Below are 15,716 nucleotides of genomic sequence, written 5' to 3'. Positions count from 1 at the left end.
AACTAACACGTTCTGTCTAATTACAATCATGACCGGATCTTTATTTATTTATTTATTTGTTTGTTTGTTTGTTTGTTTGTTTGTTTCTTTTTAATAACAAGTCTAATAAATTGTTTTATTAACATTTATTTGATTTCCTTTTATTGTCTTTTAAATTAATTTTGGTCATTTTTTCCATTTGACTTTCCTGATATTTTTTAAAAGTGCATTTTTTCTATGAATCTCTTCACTTTCTCTGTTTTTTTTCTTCTTATTTTAGTTTTTCTTATTTACAAGATTTAGTTTCTTTTTTAGGAGTTTTTTATTTTCCTTCATGGTTCAACATTATTATTATTATTATTATTATTATTATTATTATTATTACTAATTATTATTATTATTATTACTAATTATTATTATTATTATTATTATTATTATTATTATTATTATTATTATTATTATTATTATTATTATTATTATTATTATTATTATTATTAATATTATTGGTCATTATTTGAAGTGCACGATGGAAAACGATCCTTTAGGTCCCACACACCTGACAAAATAAAAACCCAGATAAATCAGATAAAGCGAATGCTAAAGTTAGCAGACATTAAAAGCTCCAGCGGCGGCTGATATACTTTAGGTTACAGCTTTAACACACGCTCGTTTCTGTAGATGATGCCCCAGTTTCCTGAGGTGAACGTCTCCAGCTGCTCGGCCGAATTGTTAATTAAAAATCTTGGCCGAGGTTTTAGGAAGCAGCTTCAATTCAGTGCTGAAAATCCACGAGTGTTTTCAGATGCAGCTGATCAAAGGGATCTGGAAGAGAGCAATGATGATGATGATGGAGAGGATGTTAGAGACAGGAGGAGGAAGTGATATGAGCGACGGGAGAGGGGAGAGTTGGCTCAGGCAGAATGAGAGTGAAGGACAGAAAAGGAGGACGAGATTTATGGAAAAAGACGAGCGCTTTATAGTGCAGACCAAACAGCCAGAGAAACACCTCCAAGACTCTCTGTGTTTGTAAATTAGTGGGCGGAGTCAATGCAAATAGCTGAATCTAATTAAGTGTCTTCAGCTCAGGAAGTAAAAGATCATGAATGAGGACAGATATTAAACTCAACATCTCAAAGATCTCTCCTGAGTTTTCAGTCCATCTTGTTACTAAACTTTATTTATTTATTTAAAGGATCATTCGCAGACTTTCGCAGTAACTTTTTTTTAACTCTTCAGCTGATATATAAATAAATATATATTGAATTTTTCTTCACACATTGTAAAGCTCGATACTTTATTTATTTTCATTATCACACTTCTGTCTCCATCTCTGTCTCCAGGCAACAGAGGAACCCATGATACACACACACACACACACACACACACACACACACACACACACACACAGTCACATCGCCATGGTAACTGGTGTAAAATAATGAAAACGCTGAGGTTATTAGAGTTTGAGAGAAGAAGTTGAGGTGAACGTGTTGGACTTCAGGCTGAACTCCGTCTCAGATCCAGCTCACTGTTACCATGGCATTAACATTAGCATTAGCATGAAGCTACAACATTTTTTAAAAGAAGCCATTTCTAATGATTATTTTATTGTTTAATTTTTTTCTTTTTTTTCTTCATTTCTTTTTTTTACAATTTTATTTATTAAAAAGATGAAGGTCAAACTGTTCCTGTGTGTCAGGATCCAGTCACGTGCATTTGTTTATGTGCTTTTTCACGTGTCTGCCCCTCCCCGCGTCTCCCACTCCCCGCCTCTGCACACCTGTTCCTGACGTGTTAATTGTCACGTGTATTTAGCCATGCCGGGCGTTAGGAGACAAGTGTTAATGAGACACGTGTGTTCTTGCCTCTTCTCACCTGTTATTAATTCACATGTGACGTGTTTTCCCTGTTTTGTGTAAAATCAGTAATGTCACTGTAATAAAAACCCCTAAACCAGATTAACGCCTCAGTTCATGGTGTTTTTTTTCTCTGACTGAACTGAGACTCGTTTATCTCTCTCTCTCTCTCGCTCTCTCTTGTCACTGCCATCACTTCATCCAGACTTTTATACTAAATAAAGATTCACAACATAGTTATGAGTTAGTTATAGATCATGATGTTAATGATCAACTCCGTCACCAGACACTCAACACGAGTCGTGATGATGTTAATGTAAAATTCTACTGCAGTTTAAAGCTGAATTAATGACATGTAGAATGATCCAGGCTGCGTCAGTACAGCAAACAGAACCACTGACAGTCAGTACTGACAGTTCAGTAGATCATATGAAGGGTTTTATTTAACTTCATAAAATTTATTTTATTTGCTTTTGTAGTATTTATGTATTTACTGATTATTTAAAATGTATTAAATGTGTTTGTGATAAATTAAATTTGATCTATTTCTATTTAATTCTATTGAAATTATAATTTGTTTCCTTTGTGTTTATTAAATATTTTATAGAAATATTTTGTTTGAAATGTTATAATTTATAAAGATATAAACTCTATAAAATACAGTTCTACAAACTCATGTAGCAGCACAGAGAGATGTTCTACACTGTTACTAAATGTATAGAGTAATATTTGTAATAAATTAATTTATTACAAATATTAATAGTTTTATTTTTATTCAAATACATTTTTAATAAATATTATTAATTTCTAAATTATATTTATATAAATTTTATATATAAGTATATATTTTTAATTATAAGTATATTATAAGTAATTATAAGTTTAATTTATATATATTTTATATATATATATATAAAATTACTTAATTGTAATTCATTAATAATTAATTATTAATTATTAATAAAAATATTGTTTTAACAAATATTAATACATTTTTATTTTATAAAAAATATTAATAAAGAGTAATAATTTATAATAATTTAAAAGCAATAAAATAAAAAAAGTAATTCAATAATTTAAAGTAATAATTTATAATAAATCAATTTGTTTGTTTGCTTGTTTGTTTGTTGAAGAACCTTCTTTAATGCAGTCAGAGGTTTAAATATTAAACACAGAAGAGGATGTAGACCTGAATCACTCTGGACTCAGTGACACACATCCTGGAAGTGGACTCTCTGATCGTTAGCTTTTAAGAAGGTTCTGCAGACAGAACAGCAGTCTGGAGAAGAGGGAGAACCCGAAGAACCCGCAGGCTTTGTTTAGCATCTTCATGCTGCAGCGTCTCCACTTCATTTCACAGAGACTCCCATCAGGAGCTGGAGGAACGTGGAGGTGAGGAGCTTAAGAGCAATCAGATGGAGAACACAGATGGAGTCCTGAGTCTGCGGATCTACGACCTCCTGTTAATTGGTTCTGAGAGAAAACATTAACGTTCCCATTAACGTCGGTTGGCTCTTAAACGGAACAAAACCTTGGCGTGTTTCATTAACTGGATAATGAGAGCAGGAGCGTAAAAAAGGTTTATTGCGGTTCTGAAATTTGATCAAAGTGGACGGAAAAGGAAACGAGGGAACATTAAAGCGCACCGACGGCCATTACCACAATTATCAAGCAGCTAAACAGGGTGCTTACTGCGCTCGCTCAGATCGCCCTTCATTAGCGTAATGGAGGTGTAAATGGAGAATAGAGCGCCGGCCTCCACCTGGGAAACTCACAGCTGCTCCTTTATAACAAATAAATCCAGACAGATCTTCAGTCAGGGACCTGAGACACACTGCTGCTGTGTCAGCAATATTCTATTAACTTTTAATGATTTTACACACAAAACCTTTCACTCAATGCATCTCACACACACACACACACACACACAGACACACACACACACACACACACACACAGAGACACACACACACACAGACACACACACACACACACACACAGAGACACACACACAGAGAGACACACACCCACAGACACACACACATAGCACACACACAGAGAGACACACACACACACACACACTCGCATACTCTCACACACAGACACACACACTCACATACTCACTCTCACACACAGACACACACAGACACACACACACACACACACACACACACACACACACAGATACACTCACATACTCACTTACACACAGACACACACAGATACACTCACATACTCAATCACACACACACACACACACACACACACACACACACACAGATACACTCACATACTCACTCACACACAGACTGACACACATACACTCACACAGACACACACTCACATACTCACTCACACATATACAGACACACACACTCACTCTCACACACATACACACACACAGATACACTCACAGCCACTCACACACATATACACACAGACACAGATACACACACACTCACTCACACACATACACACAGATACATACACACAGATACACACACACTCACAGATACACACACACACATACACACACACATCACTACAGCTTACAGCATTATTTATTTCTTTTAACTAAGAATAAAAAATGAACAGCTGAATGATTTTCAGAAAATGTAAAGTTCCTTCTCTATCTCTGACCAGATTTACATATGCAAATGAGGCAGCAGAATATTAAATACTTTGCTCCAACATGACAAATGATTTTATGCACATTACATGTTCATTTATTTAAAAAAAGTCAAAACAATTTTAATTCCACTTCAGATCAGCGTCTAAAGTCCAGTGTGTCTAATATAAAAACGCTGGAGTTCAGACTGTCTGTTATTATAATGACATGTAAATGTTTCATCTCATAAATTCTACATTTATCAGCACATTTCCAGGATTTTTTATATTTTTCTTTTTTAACATGTATTTTTATTTTATATATTGGTGTTATTTTTACTTTTTAATGATGCCCTTAAATAGAGATGTGGAAACACCTTGTGGAAGGAGTCTCTAGTGTCTTTAGTGTCATCACTTTGTCTGATTATTTATGTGACAGAAGAACAGTGTGATCTCTCGCTTTCTTTATTCCATCACAATAAAAGTCTGTTGTTAAAAGACTTTGAGTAAACAGCGATCTGTCTCACAGTCCATCCGGTTCCATGCCACAGAACCACATGACAGGTGCCGTGTTCCGTTCCAGACGACGGGAAAGCGTGAGCGTGTGGACGGAACAGGAGCCGATGGAGCTGGAGGTTCACGCTGGAAACACAGAAATCCTCAGAGGAGCAAAAACAGATGTGTGTGAGCTCTTAGAACATTTAGAAAGCTTTCAGGTTCTTCACTCTTCTTCCTGTTAGCGGAAGGCTTAAAGATTCTACACGAGTCGTTACACTACATTATGTTACAAGAAACCAGCAGCAGAACCCCAAAGGAACCTGTTGTTGAGTCAATGAGTGGAGTTTTGTGTTTCTGAGCATTTACTTTGACAAATCTTCATTTTAACTTGACCTCGTTATTAAATATATCATTAAACCCTATCTATAAACTCTACTTATTATTACAATTAAATAAAATAAAAACTGTACAAATTTGTGTGTATATTTAACACACACTGTGTTTATTACTGTTTAAATGTCCTTGTCAATATTGTTCTTTATTTTCCTATTTTCTTTAATACAACACTAATATTTTGTAAGTAAACCTTTGCACACCACCATACATATTGTGTAGTGCAGAAAGATCACCACAGTGGTGTGTTATTCTCTGTCGTATCACACAGAGCTGCTAGTGAACATACAGTACATAAATATTCTGGGTTCTGAGAGTGAACTTTACAGGGCTTATGATAATCTGATTTGTTTTCCAGCTTTACACAGCGCTCATCTCTAAATTCAGCATTTTCAATCTCCAAAGAAGTAAAAAAAACATTGTTCAATTCTGTTGGATGTTGTGTAGTTGTGTAGAGTTTGTTGTATTATATAATAATGTATAATAATATGACTGCAGCCTCGTGCTCACATAATCAGAGACGGTTTTAAACCCACAGCCTTGACTCATGCTGATGAATCATGTACAGCCTTTTAAGAAGACCCAGATACACACACACACTTGTGCACACACATGCACACACACACACACACACACACACACACACACACACACACACACACACACACACACACACACTGTAAAGGTTACAGCCACATGCTGACAGTCATTAATCCACCGGTTCTCCCTCCAGCTTGGAGCTTTAAAGTGAGCATCACAAACATCCAGAGATGTGATTCAGATTAAATTTGGATTTAAAAGCTGCAATGAAAGTGATAATGAGGCATAAAAATAGTCTGCTGACCTGAAATATAGAAAGTTAATGACAGTGTAATATGTGCAGATTAGGGAAAAGTGATAAATGAATGAATCCTGAGGGATAAAAACGTGTGTAGCTTCAGAATAATACATGTGATTGTACAGGATGTGTATGTGTCGTAGACCTCCTTCTCCAATGAACTGACTCAGATTTAAGCTTATGATTCACAATTTGACTCAATTTGACTGTTAAGCTTTTGATTTCACCCCAAAGGAAAAGTTTGTGATTCGACTCCACTTTGAATTCATACGACTCACAACTCGACTCATGTTGAATTGTGTCTTGATTTGAAGGACACCAGAAAAGTTCAACTAGTGAACCAGCTTTAAATTTACGATTCATAATCTGACTTTGACTTCGATCAGTGATAAGATCTTAGCTTAAAAAGTAGAAACGTACTCAGTTATAAGAGACTGAAGAGACTGAAGAGAGTGAAGAGAGTGAAGAGAGTGAAGAGAGTGAAGAGAGTGAAGAGATAGAGAAGAGATAGAGAAGAGATAGAGAAGCTGATAAAAAACAGATTATTCAGTGTAATTGACTATTTTCAATATTAGCCTGACGTGAAAGAGAGAGTGAGAGAGAGAGAGAGAGAGAGACAGAGAGAGAGAGAGAGAGAGAGAGAGAGAGAGAGAGAGAGAGAGAGAGAGAGAGAGAGAGAGAGACAGAGAGAGACAGAGAGAGAGAGAGAGAGAGAGAGAGAGAGAGAGAGAGAGAGAGAGAGAGAGAGAGAGAGAGAGAGAGAGAGAGAGAGAGAGAGAGAGAGAGAGACAGATCCAATCAGCATGGCCTCATCTTGTCTTCCACACTCTTTCAGACAGCAGCTGCTCAGCGAGCCATCATGCAAACTGCCTTATTCATATCTAATTAAAGCCATATGGAGGAATCTCACTAGTATTTGGAGCATATTGAAGCAGCGGCTGGGTCGATCACACACACCACAGAGAATGCTAAGAGACTCCACACCAGAGCAGGACACATGAGGTGTAGAAGAGGAACAGAAAATGATCGGTTAGGAAGCATAAGGTGATGGTGAAACGGCACGACAACCCCCACAGACTGTCCAGGAGCTCACGGATGCTCTGATCCAGGTCTGGGAGGTGATCCCATGAGGACACCATCTCCACCAGGCACACGGGGCCAAACACACGTCTGACTCCATTATGAGATGCCGTCATGAAATTCATGGAGGTCGCATCTGCCTGTAATTTTTTCTTCTGAATCCAACCCTCAGTGGGTTGATGCTTTTGGTTTCCATCCCATCATTCTCATATCATTTTGTTCTCAACGAGTTACATAATGTTCTCAAGTGAAGATTTTCAGGCAGAATATTTTGTTCATGGAGATCCAACAGATTTAACAGTTTTAAGAGTTCCCTTGTGTATATTTCTTCCTATATCACACTTGTGTCGGCTCCCTCTGCGATGTCCAATGAGAACAGTTGATTAAAGCATCATTTGGGTGGTGGATCATTCTAGTTACAGCCCTGAAACTGAAGTGGAACATCTCCACCATATCTACAGGCTGGGACTCTGGACTCGACTCCAGAACTACATCTGGAGATTTTAACTCTCTGTGCTCCGGGACACCGGACATGAAATGGTCTCTGCAGTTTAGAACTTTAGACTTTATTGCTTTGGACTCTGGACTTAGATCAGACGTTGCCTGTTAGAGACTCTGGACTAAGATCAGACGTTGCCTGTTAGAGACTCTGGACTAAGATCAGACGTTGCCTGTTAGAGACTCTGGACTAAGATCAGACGTTGCCTGTTAGAGACTCTGGACTAAGATCAGACGTTGCCTGTTAGAGACTCTGGACTAAGATCAGACGTTGCCTGTTAGAGACTCTGGACTAAGATCAGACGTTGCCTGTTAGAGACTCTGGACTAAGATCAGACGCTGCCTGTTAGAGACTCTGGACTTTGATCAGACGTTGCCTGTTAGAGACTCTGGACTTTGATCAGACATTGCCTGTTAGAGACTCTAGACTAAGATCAGACTTTGCATGTTAGAGACTCTGGACTAGACTTTGGACTCTGTGGTTTAGAACTTTAGATTGTGTTTCCTTGGCTGTTGAATGTGACTCCTTTTGGGACCCTGAACTCGAGTCGGCCTCTGGATGTGACTCCAGACTTAGACTGTGGACTTTAGACTAAATTTGATCCTATGGCATAGAACAAGACCTGACTAGACGTTTACAGTCTTGCACTGTGACTCTTCATGGTCTCTACAGCTCAGGCTCTGCACTTGAGTCTGGAACTGACTCTTTAAGTTTAAAGATTTCATAGCAACATAAACACAAACAGTCCATTTACATCATTATCTCTCCAGTCGTGGTTGACATTTTAAGCACATTGTATTTCTAGATGTTTCATCACAGTAAATCTCCAGCTTATTTCTTGGTCTTTTCAGGTTCTCAGGTTCTCTTGCTCCTTTTTTTTTGGTCTCTGAGAAGCTTTTCTTTACGATGTCTTGACCCTCAGAACATAAGATTCCTCTTAGAGATTTTGTATTCTGTGAGCCTGTTTGGATCAATGAAGATCACACGCTCACCTTTATCTTCACCCTCATCGACAGCTTCACTTTTTTATTTAGTGAAAAATCAGACCAGCTTCTCAGTGCTGGTGAACTTCTTTTTTTTAGAAAACAAACACTTCAGTACCAGTTGACATGCTACAGACTCCAGATTTTCATCTCAAACTGGACCAGATCTGACTGCTCCATCATGACTGGTTCTGCTTTATTCCTAGCTATAGAGTACTAGATACTGGATCTAACTGTAAGGATCATCTCTGATCTGATCAACCAGCTGAGATCCCAAAATGGTTTTGAATATTAAATTAAAAAGAACAACCAGTCGGTTTGTTGGTGCCGGACCTCTTCACCCCTGGGTTTCACTTTTGCTCTTTTCTTTGTATTTCAGCATCTCCATCATGGATCATGTGCAGCCCGAAGCAGTGAGAAGAACACGACCTTCCCAAAACACACAATAAAAGGAAGCTCCACAGCTGGTAATCATGTTTAACCTTTCATAAAGCCTGCTGTGATCACATCATCCCTACTGGACACTTCCTGAGCTCATTTCAGTCAATCCACCTTTAACATTAAAGAAATCTTCAATAGAAATAAAAATTTCACTGCAACAGTTTGACTTCATCTTCAGGTTTTCTCATTACGCTGTAAAGCTAATGAAGCTAACGAGTGATGGAGTGTAAAGCTACCAGTTTAGCATTCTTTTAATTTGTTTATAAAATCGAAAATAGATAGAAGTCTATTTAAAAAACGAGTGTCACATTAATGCCAAATCAACAATCAGTCTGTGATTTCATGAATTTTTTAACTTTTGAAATTGACAACATGATCACAATATTCTGTTAAACAGCAATAACACATTATTGACTCATTCATCTTCTACCGCTTATCCGAACTACCTCGGGTCACGGGGAGCCTGTGCCTATCTCAGGCGTCATCGGGCATCAAGGCAGGATACACCCTGGACGGAGTGCCAACCCATCACAGGGCACACACACACACACACACACTCTCATTCACTCACGCAATCACACACTACGGACAATTTTCCAGAGATGCCAATCAACCTACCATGCATGTCTTTGGACCGGGGGAGGAAACCGGAGTACCCGGAGGAAACCCCCGAGGCACGGGGAGAACATGCAAACTCCACACACACAAGGTGGAGGTGGGAATCGAACCCCCAACCCTGGAGGTGTGAGGCGAACGTGCTAACACTAAGACACCGTGCCCCAATAACATATTATTATTATTATTATTATTATTATTATTATTATTATTATTATTATTATTATTAGTAGTAGTAGTAGTAGTAATAGTAGTAGTGTAATAACAGGATTCTTAGATTATTTGCTACTTCTAAAAATATATTTATGGAAACTTCTTTCATTCTGAGATGTGATTGTTTATTATTTATCTGTATTCAGCTCCTTGGTCCTGTCCAGCTCTGCGTTTCTTTATTTCCCCTCATTAATCTCTCTGTGTTCACTGATCCCTCACTCAGTGTCAGGGCCGAGTGTGTGTTAGCCGCAGGGAGGCTGTGTAACGTTAACGTACAGCAAAGGAAATGTTTAATCTAGATGAGAGAGTACAAATGCTGAGCCTTCAGAGCAGTGAGGTATGGACCCTGGCCTTGTAATGACATCATTTAAACTCTCTCTCTCTCTCTCTCTCTCTCTCTCTCTCACACACACACACACACACACATACACACACACACGCACACACACACACACACACACACACGCAAATAAAGATATTGTGAGGATATAAAACAAGATCATGCAAAGTGGAAGGACCATGAACTTTTTATCAAAGCTCTATATTTTAACACACTGATATACAGCTTTAACACACAAACCTACACACACACACACACACACACACACACACACAGCTCAACTCATATAGACCCAGACAGCTCCACTAGGGGGTGCTGTTGCATACAGAAAAAACTTCAACACTCTCCCAGTCGCTTGTCTCTCACTCCACCATCAAATCCCAATAAACACTCTGACAGCAGCTGACGTTACTCACCGGCCTCGTCTCATTATCTCTGCACATTTTAGTGCATTTCAGTTCCAGAGAGCTTTCAGAGCTGAAAACAAGCAGCACTGTAATAACAATCCTGAACACTGAAACACCACAGAACAGAGAGCTGGTGCACCAGACATGAGGAGGGTGAAGAAGATGAAGATGAGGAAGGTGTGGAGGGTGTGGGGAATTAACATCCAACTAGATGCAATGGCAAATAAGTCAACACTATAGCTGAACATTCAGGGCGTGTGGTGTTTAATGTGGTAGCTGTTAATTAAACCCTGCATGTGTTAATCCACATTAAAGGTGACTTCAACACCATCAGTGTTCATCTGAACGCTGCAGGTCTTAGTTCAACATTGCAGCTGTTAATCCACATGTGCATTTATCCCACCTGAACACATTAAGGGTTAGTTCAACACTGCAGGTGTGAATGAAACACAATTACAGATCAGTTAAATACTGCTGGTGTTTAATTCTACACAAATGTTAACACTGAACACTGTAGGTGTTAATCCTGTTAATCCACACCTCCACCACTGAGTGACAGATACATAAACCACACCTCCTCCACTGAGTGACAGATACATAAACCACACCTCCTCCACTGAGTGACAGATACATAAACCACACCTCCTCCACTGAGTGACAGATACATAAACCACACCTCCTTCACTGAGTGACAGATACATAGACCACGCTTCCTTCACCTAGTAACAGAAACATAGGCCACACCCCCTTGAATGATACTGACAAATATGTAGGCCACGCCTCCTCCACTGAGACTGACAGATACATAGGCCACTCCCCCTCAGAGTTTGTAGGTGGAGTTATTGCTGGTACTGATGTGAATGATCATAAAGATCCACTTAGAGAGATTAGAGCTGTAAAGGTTCCTCATGTGTCCAAGTGTTAAAGGTTCTGAGTAGAACATTAGTGTTAGTTAGTAGAAACTGTTCATAGTGAGACAACACAGGTGTAGGTGTTTAAATTCAACACTGACGGTGTTAGTTTAGTTTAGTGAAGCTCAAGAAAAGACATTTCATGTTCTGTCTCCTGCTCGCTATATAAAAATGTTCATGTTAAACATTCTGTGCTCAAAAAAGTTGGAGTTTTGTTGATCAGCAGACTACATCTACATCAGCAGACTACATCTACATCAGCAGACTACATCTACATCAGCACACTACATATACATCAGCACACTACATCTACATCAGCACACTACATCTACATCAGCAGACTACATCTACATCAGCACACTACATCTACATCAGCAGACTACATCTACATGAGCAGACTACATCTACATCAGCAGACTACATCTACATCAGCACACTACATCTACATCAGCAGACTACATCTACATCAGCACACTACATCTACATCAGCAGACTACATCTACATCAGCACACTACATCTACATCAGCACACTACATCTACATCAGCAGACTACATCTACATCAGCACACTACATCTACATCAGCACACTACAGCTACATGAGCAGACTACATCTACATCAGCACACTACATCTACATCAGCAGACTACATATACATCAGCAGACTACATCTACATCAGCACACTACATATACATCAGCAGACTACATCTACATCAGCAGACTACATCTACATCAGCAGACTACATCTACATCAGCACACTACATCTACATCAGCAGACTACATCTACATCAGCAGACTACATCTACATGAGCAGACTACATCTACATCAGCAGACTACATCTACATCAGCAGACTACATCTACATGAGCAGACTACATCTACATCAGCAGACTACATCTACATCAGCAGACTACATATACATCAGCAGACTACATCTACATCAGCACACTACATATACATCAGCAGACTACATCTACATCAGCAGACTACATCTACATCAGCACACTACATCTACATCAGCAGACTACATCTACATCAGCAGACTACATCTATATCAGCAAACTACATCTACATCAGCAGACTACATCTACATCAGCAGACTACATCTACATCAGCAGACTACATCTACATCAGCAGACTACATCTACATCAGCAGACTACATATACATCAGCAGACTACATCTATATCAGCACACTACATCTACATCAGCAGACTACTTAAATCAGCAGACTACATCTGCATCAGCAGACTACATCTACATCAGCAGACTACATCTACATCAGCAAACTACATCTACATCAGCAGACTACTTAAATCAGCAGACTACATCTGCATCAGCAGACTACATCTACATCAGCAGACTACATCTACATCAGCAAACTACATCTACATCAGCAGACTACATATACATCAGCAAACTACATATACATCAGCAGACTACATCTACATCAGAAGACTACATATACATCAGCAGACTACATCTGTGTGCACTTGTGTTTAAGGACCACAACACTGGACCTGATCGTGGGGAGGAGACTTTGTCTTGGTCCCAAATCACAAACCCTTTGGTGTAAGTAAATTTAACACCACACACTACTTACCATGTTGACTTCTGATACCATGTCTATGCTGGCAATGTCGATGTTCATTCCCACTCTTACTGGAGGACCTGGAATCATAATAATTACAATTACAATACTATTAATGATCATCATCATCATCATCATCATCATCATCATCATCATCATCATCATCAAATCATCACAAAACATCCTGAACGATCACATATTCACATGCATTTGACTTCACAGACTCCACACGAGTGCAGACACACTGTCAGTCTTCTGTTGCTCACAATCATCAGCTACACAATCATCAGCTACACAATCATCAGCTACACAATCATCAGCTACACAATCATCAGCTACACAATCATCAGCTACACAATCATCAGCTACACAATCAGCAGCAGCACTTGAATCCACCCCAGCGGGTCTGAACCGCTCTCATGAACTTTGATACCAGATGATCACAGATAATCAATCCGATATGGATATCAGAGAGTCAGAGAGTCAGAGAGTCAGAGATATCAGGGAGTCAGAGATATCAGAGAGTCAGAGATATCAGAGAGTCAGAGATATCAGAGAGTCAGAGAGTCAGAGATATCAGGGAGTCAGAGATATCAGAGAGTCAGAGATATCAGAGAGTCAGAGATAGAGAGTCAGAGAGTCAGAGATATCAGAGAGTCAGAGATATCAGAGAGTCAGAGAGTCAGAGATATCAGAGAGTCAGAGATATCAGAGAGTCAGAGATATCAGAGAGTCAGAGATATCAGAGAGTCAGAGAGTCAGAGATATCAGAGAGTCAGAGAGTCAGAGATATCAGAGAGTCAGTGCTGATGTATTTAAACACACTACAGGTGCGCGCTCCGCTCCGCTCTGTCCGCACACTTCATAACCGCTTACACACACACACACACACACACACACACACACACACACACACACACACACAGTTATAACCAGTAGAATACAGAAATAAAAAGACACAATGTTTTACCTCCGAAATCAGGTCTGAGCCGAATGTCGTAACCCTTCAGCAGTCTGTCCACAGTCTCCTTCACCAGGGACATGTTACTGGGATCATTCACACTTCAGGAGAACAAACACTGTCAGTGTGTGTGTGTGTGTGTGTGTGTGTGTGTGTGTGTGTGTGTGTGTGTGTGTGTGTGTTACCTTTGAGCACAGACCGCAGCCACCATCACGAATAAAACCCAAATCCGAATCCAGCTCCATTTTCTTCTTCTCCGAAAAATCGACATTTGTTTAAATATAAAAGTGAGATTTTTTAAATAATTTTATTTTCCAGCTTTGTGTGAAGACACAAGAGATGCAACTTCTTCTGCCCGGTGCGGTGAGAGTGCTGTGTGGCGCATGCGCACTGGAGTCCGAGCCGCCGGAGGAAGAGAGCGGCGTTTAAAGGGGCAAGAAACAGCGAGAGAGAAAAAACACACATTAACAATAAAACAACAACAACAACAACATCAGTAAGATTCATAATAATAATAATAATAATGAGTTTTAATACAGCATGTAATTAAATAACAATACTTATTATTAATATTATTATCATTATTATTATTATATTTAATTTTTTCCCGGTTTCTTTGTTGTCTTTTTAAGCCTTGACACTAATTTCCTGTGTTTATATGTCAGACTTTACACTAGCATTAGTGAGAGATTTGCAAAGCACCAAAAATCTAGCTAAAAAAAGCAAGTTCCTTCCAGACCTTTCAGATATTTGATTGTTGTTATGTTTTATTGATACACACCAATTACGCTCAGTGTTTAAAATGATACACAGTTCACCTGAAAACCTGATGAGTTTGGAGATGAACACCAGGCTACAGCGTAAAGCCTCCTGGATGTAGATGCTGAGGTTCATCTGTCATTGTACCCAGAAGCTGGTGAGAGAGGAAGTCATCATCATCATCATCATCATCATCATCATCATCCATTAGCAGATTGGTGTCTGTTATGTTTAATACAGAAACTGTATATCAACTCTCCGGTTCAATAAAAATCAGATTAAAGGCACGAGCTGATACAAGAGCTTTCAGAGATAAACTGAAGCATTATGTACATTTAGAGCAGTGTTCATCTTAGTGCTCAGTCTCACTGCCCTGAGACACTCCGAGTCCTGCTGTCTCTGTGTTCAGGCTCCAAACACATGTTACTTCAGCTGGTCTCTGTTGAAATAGAACACAAATCATCCAGAGAAATGTTCTGTAGATCTCAGTAAGTTATGCACAGTCCTGTGAGATCATAAATGTCACTTCATCTTATAGAAAAAATACTTTTTAGAGTTTTTGTCTTCTGGTTTTACTCTCATTCTCACTTATCTTCTACCGCTTATCCGAACTACCTCGGGTCACGGGGAGCCTGTGCCTATCTCAGGCGTCATCGGGCATCAAGGCAGGATACACCCTGGACGGAGTGCCAACCCATCACAGGGCACACACACACACACTCATTCACTCACACAATCACACACT

At 39.1% G+C, this 15,716-nt stretch overlaps 1 protein-coding gene across 2 annotated transcripts in view; it reads right to left on the bottom strand.

Annotated features, from left to right (window-relative positions):
- Positions 1–14,565, bottom strand: part of LOC132859830 (gamma-aminobutyric acid receptor subunit beta-2) — a 42,046-nt gene extending 27,481 nt beyond the window's left edge. For both annotated transcript variants that reach the window (XM_060890789.1, XM_060890790.1), the window contains exons 1-3: positions 14,398–14,565; positions 14,222–14,313; positions 13,264–13,331 (exon numbers count right to left, since the gene is read on the bottom strand). In XM_060890789.1, coding sequence (XP_060746772.1) covers positions 13,264–13,331; positions 14,222–14,313; positions 14,398–14,483 — 246 coding nt within the window. In that variant the 5' untranslated portion in view covers positions 14,484–14,565. The remainder of the gene's footprint in view (positions 1–13,263; positions 13,332–14,221; positions 14,314–14,397) is intronic.
- Positions 14,566–15,716: the final 1,151 nt, after the last annotated feature.

This window comes from Tachysurus vachellii, chromosome 17 (assembly GCF_030014155.1).
Source record: "Tachysurus vachellii isolate PV-2020 chromosome 17, HZAU_Pvac_v1, whole genome shotgun sequence".
NCBI lineage: Eukaryota > Metazoa > Chordata > Actinopteri > Siluriformes > Bagridae > Tachysurus > Tachysurus vachellii.
Note: the sequence above shows the minus strand (reverse complement) of the source record. Positions and strands in the feature narration are given on the sequence as shown.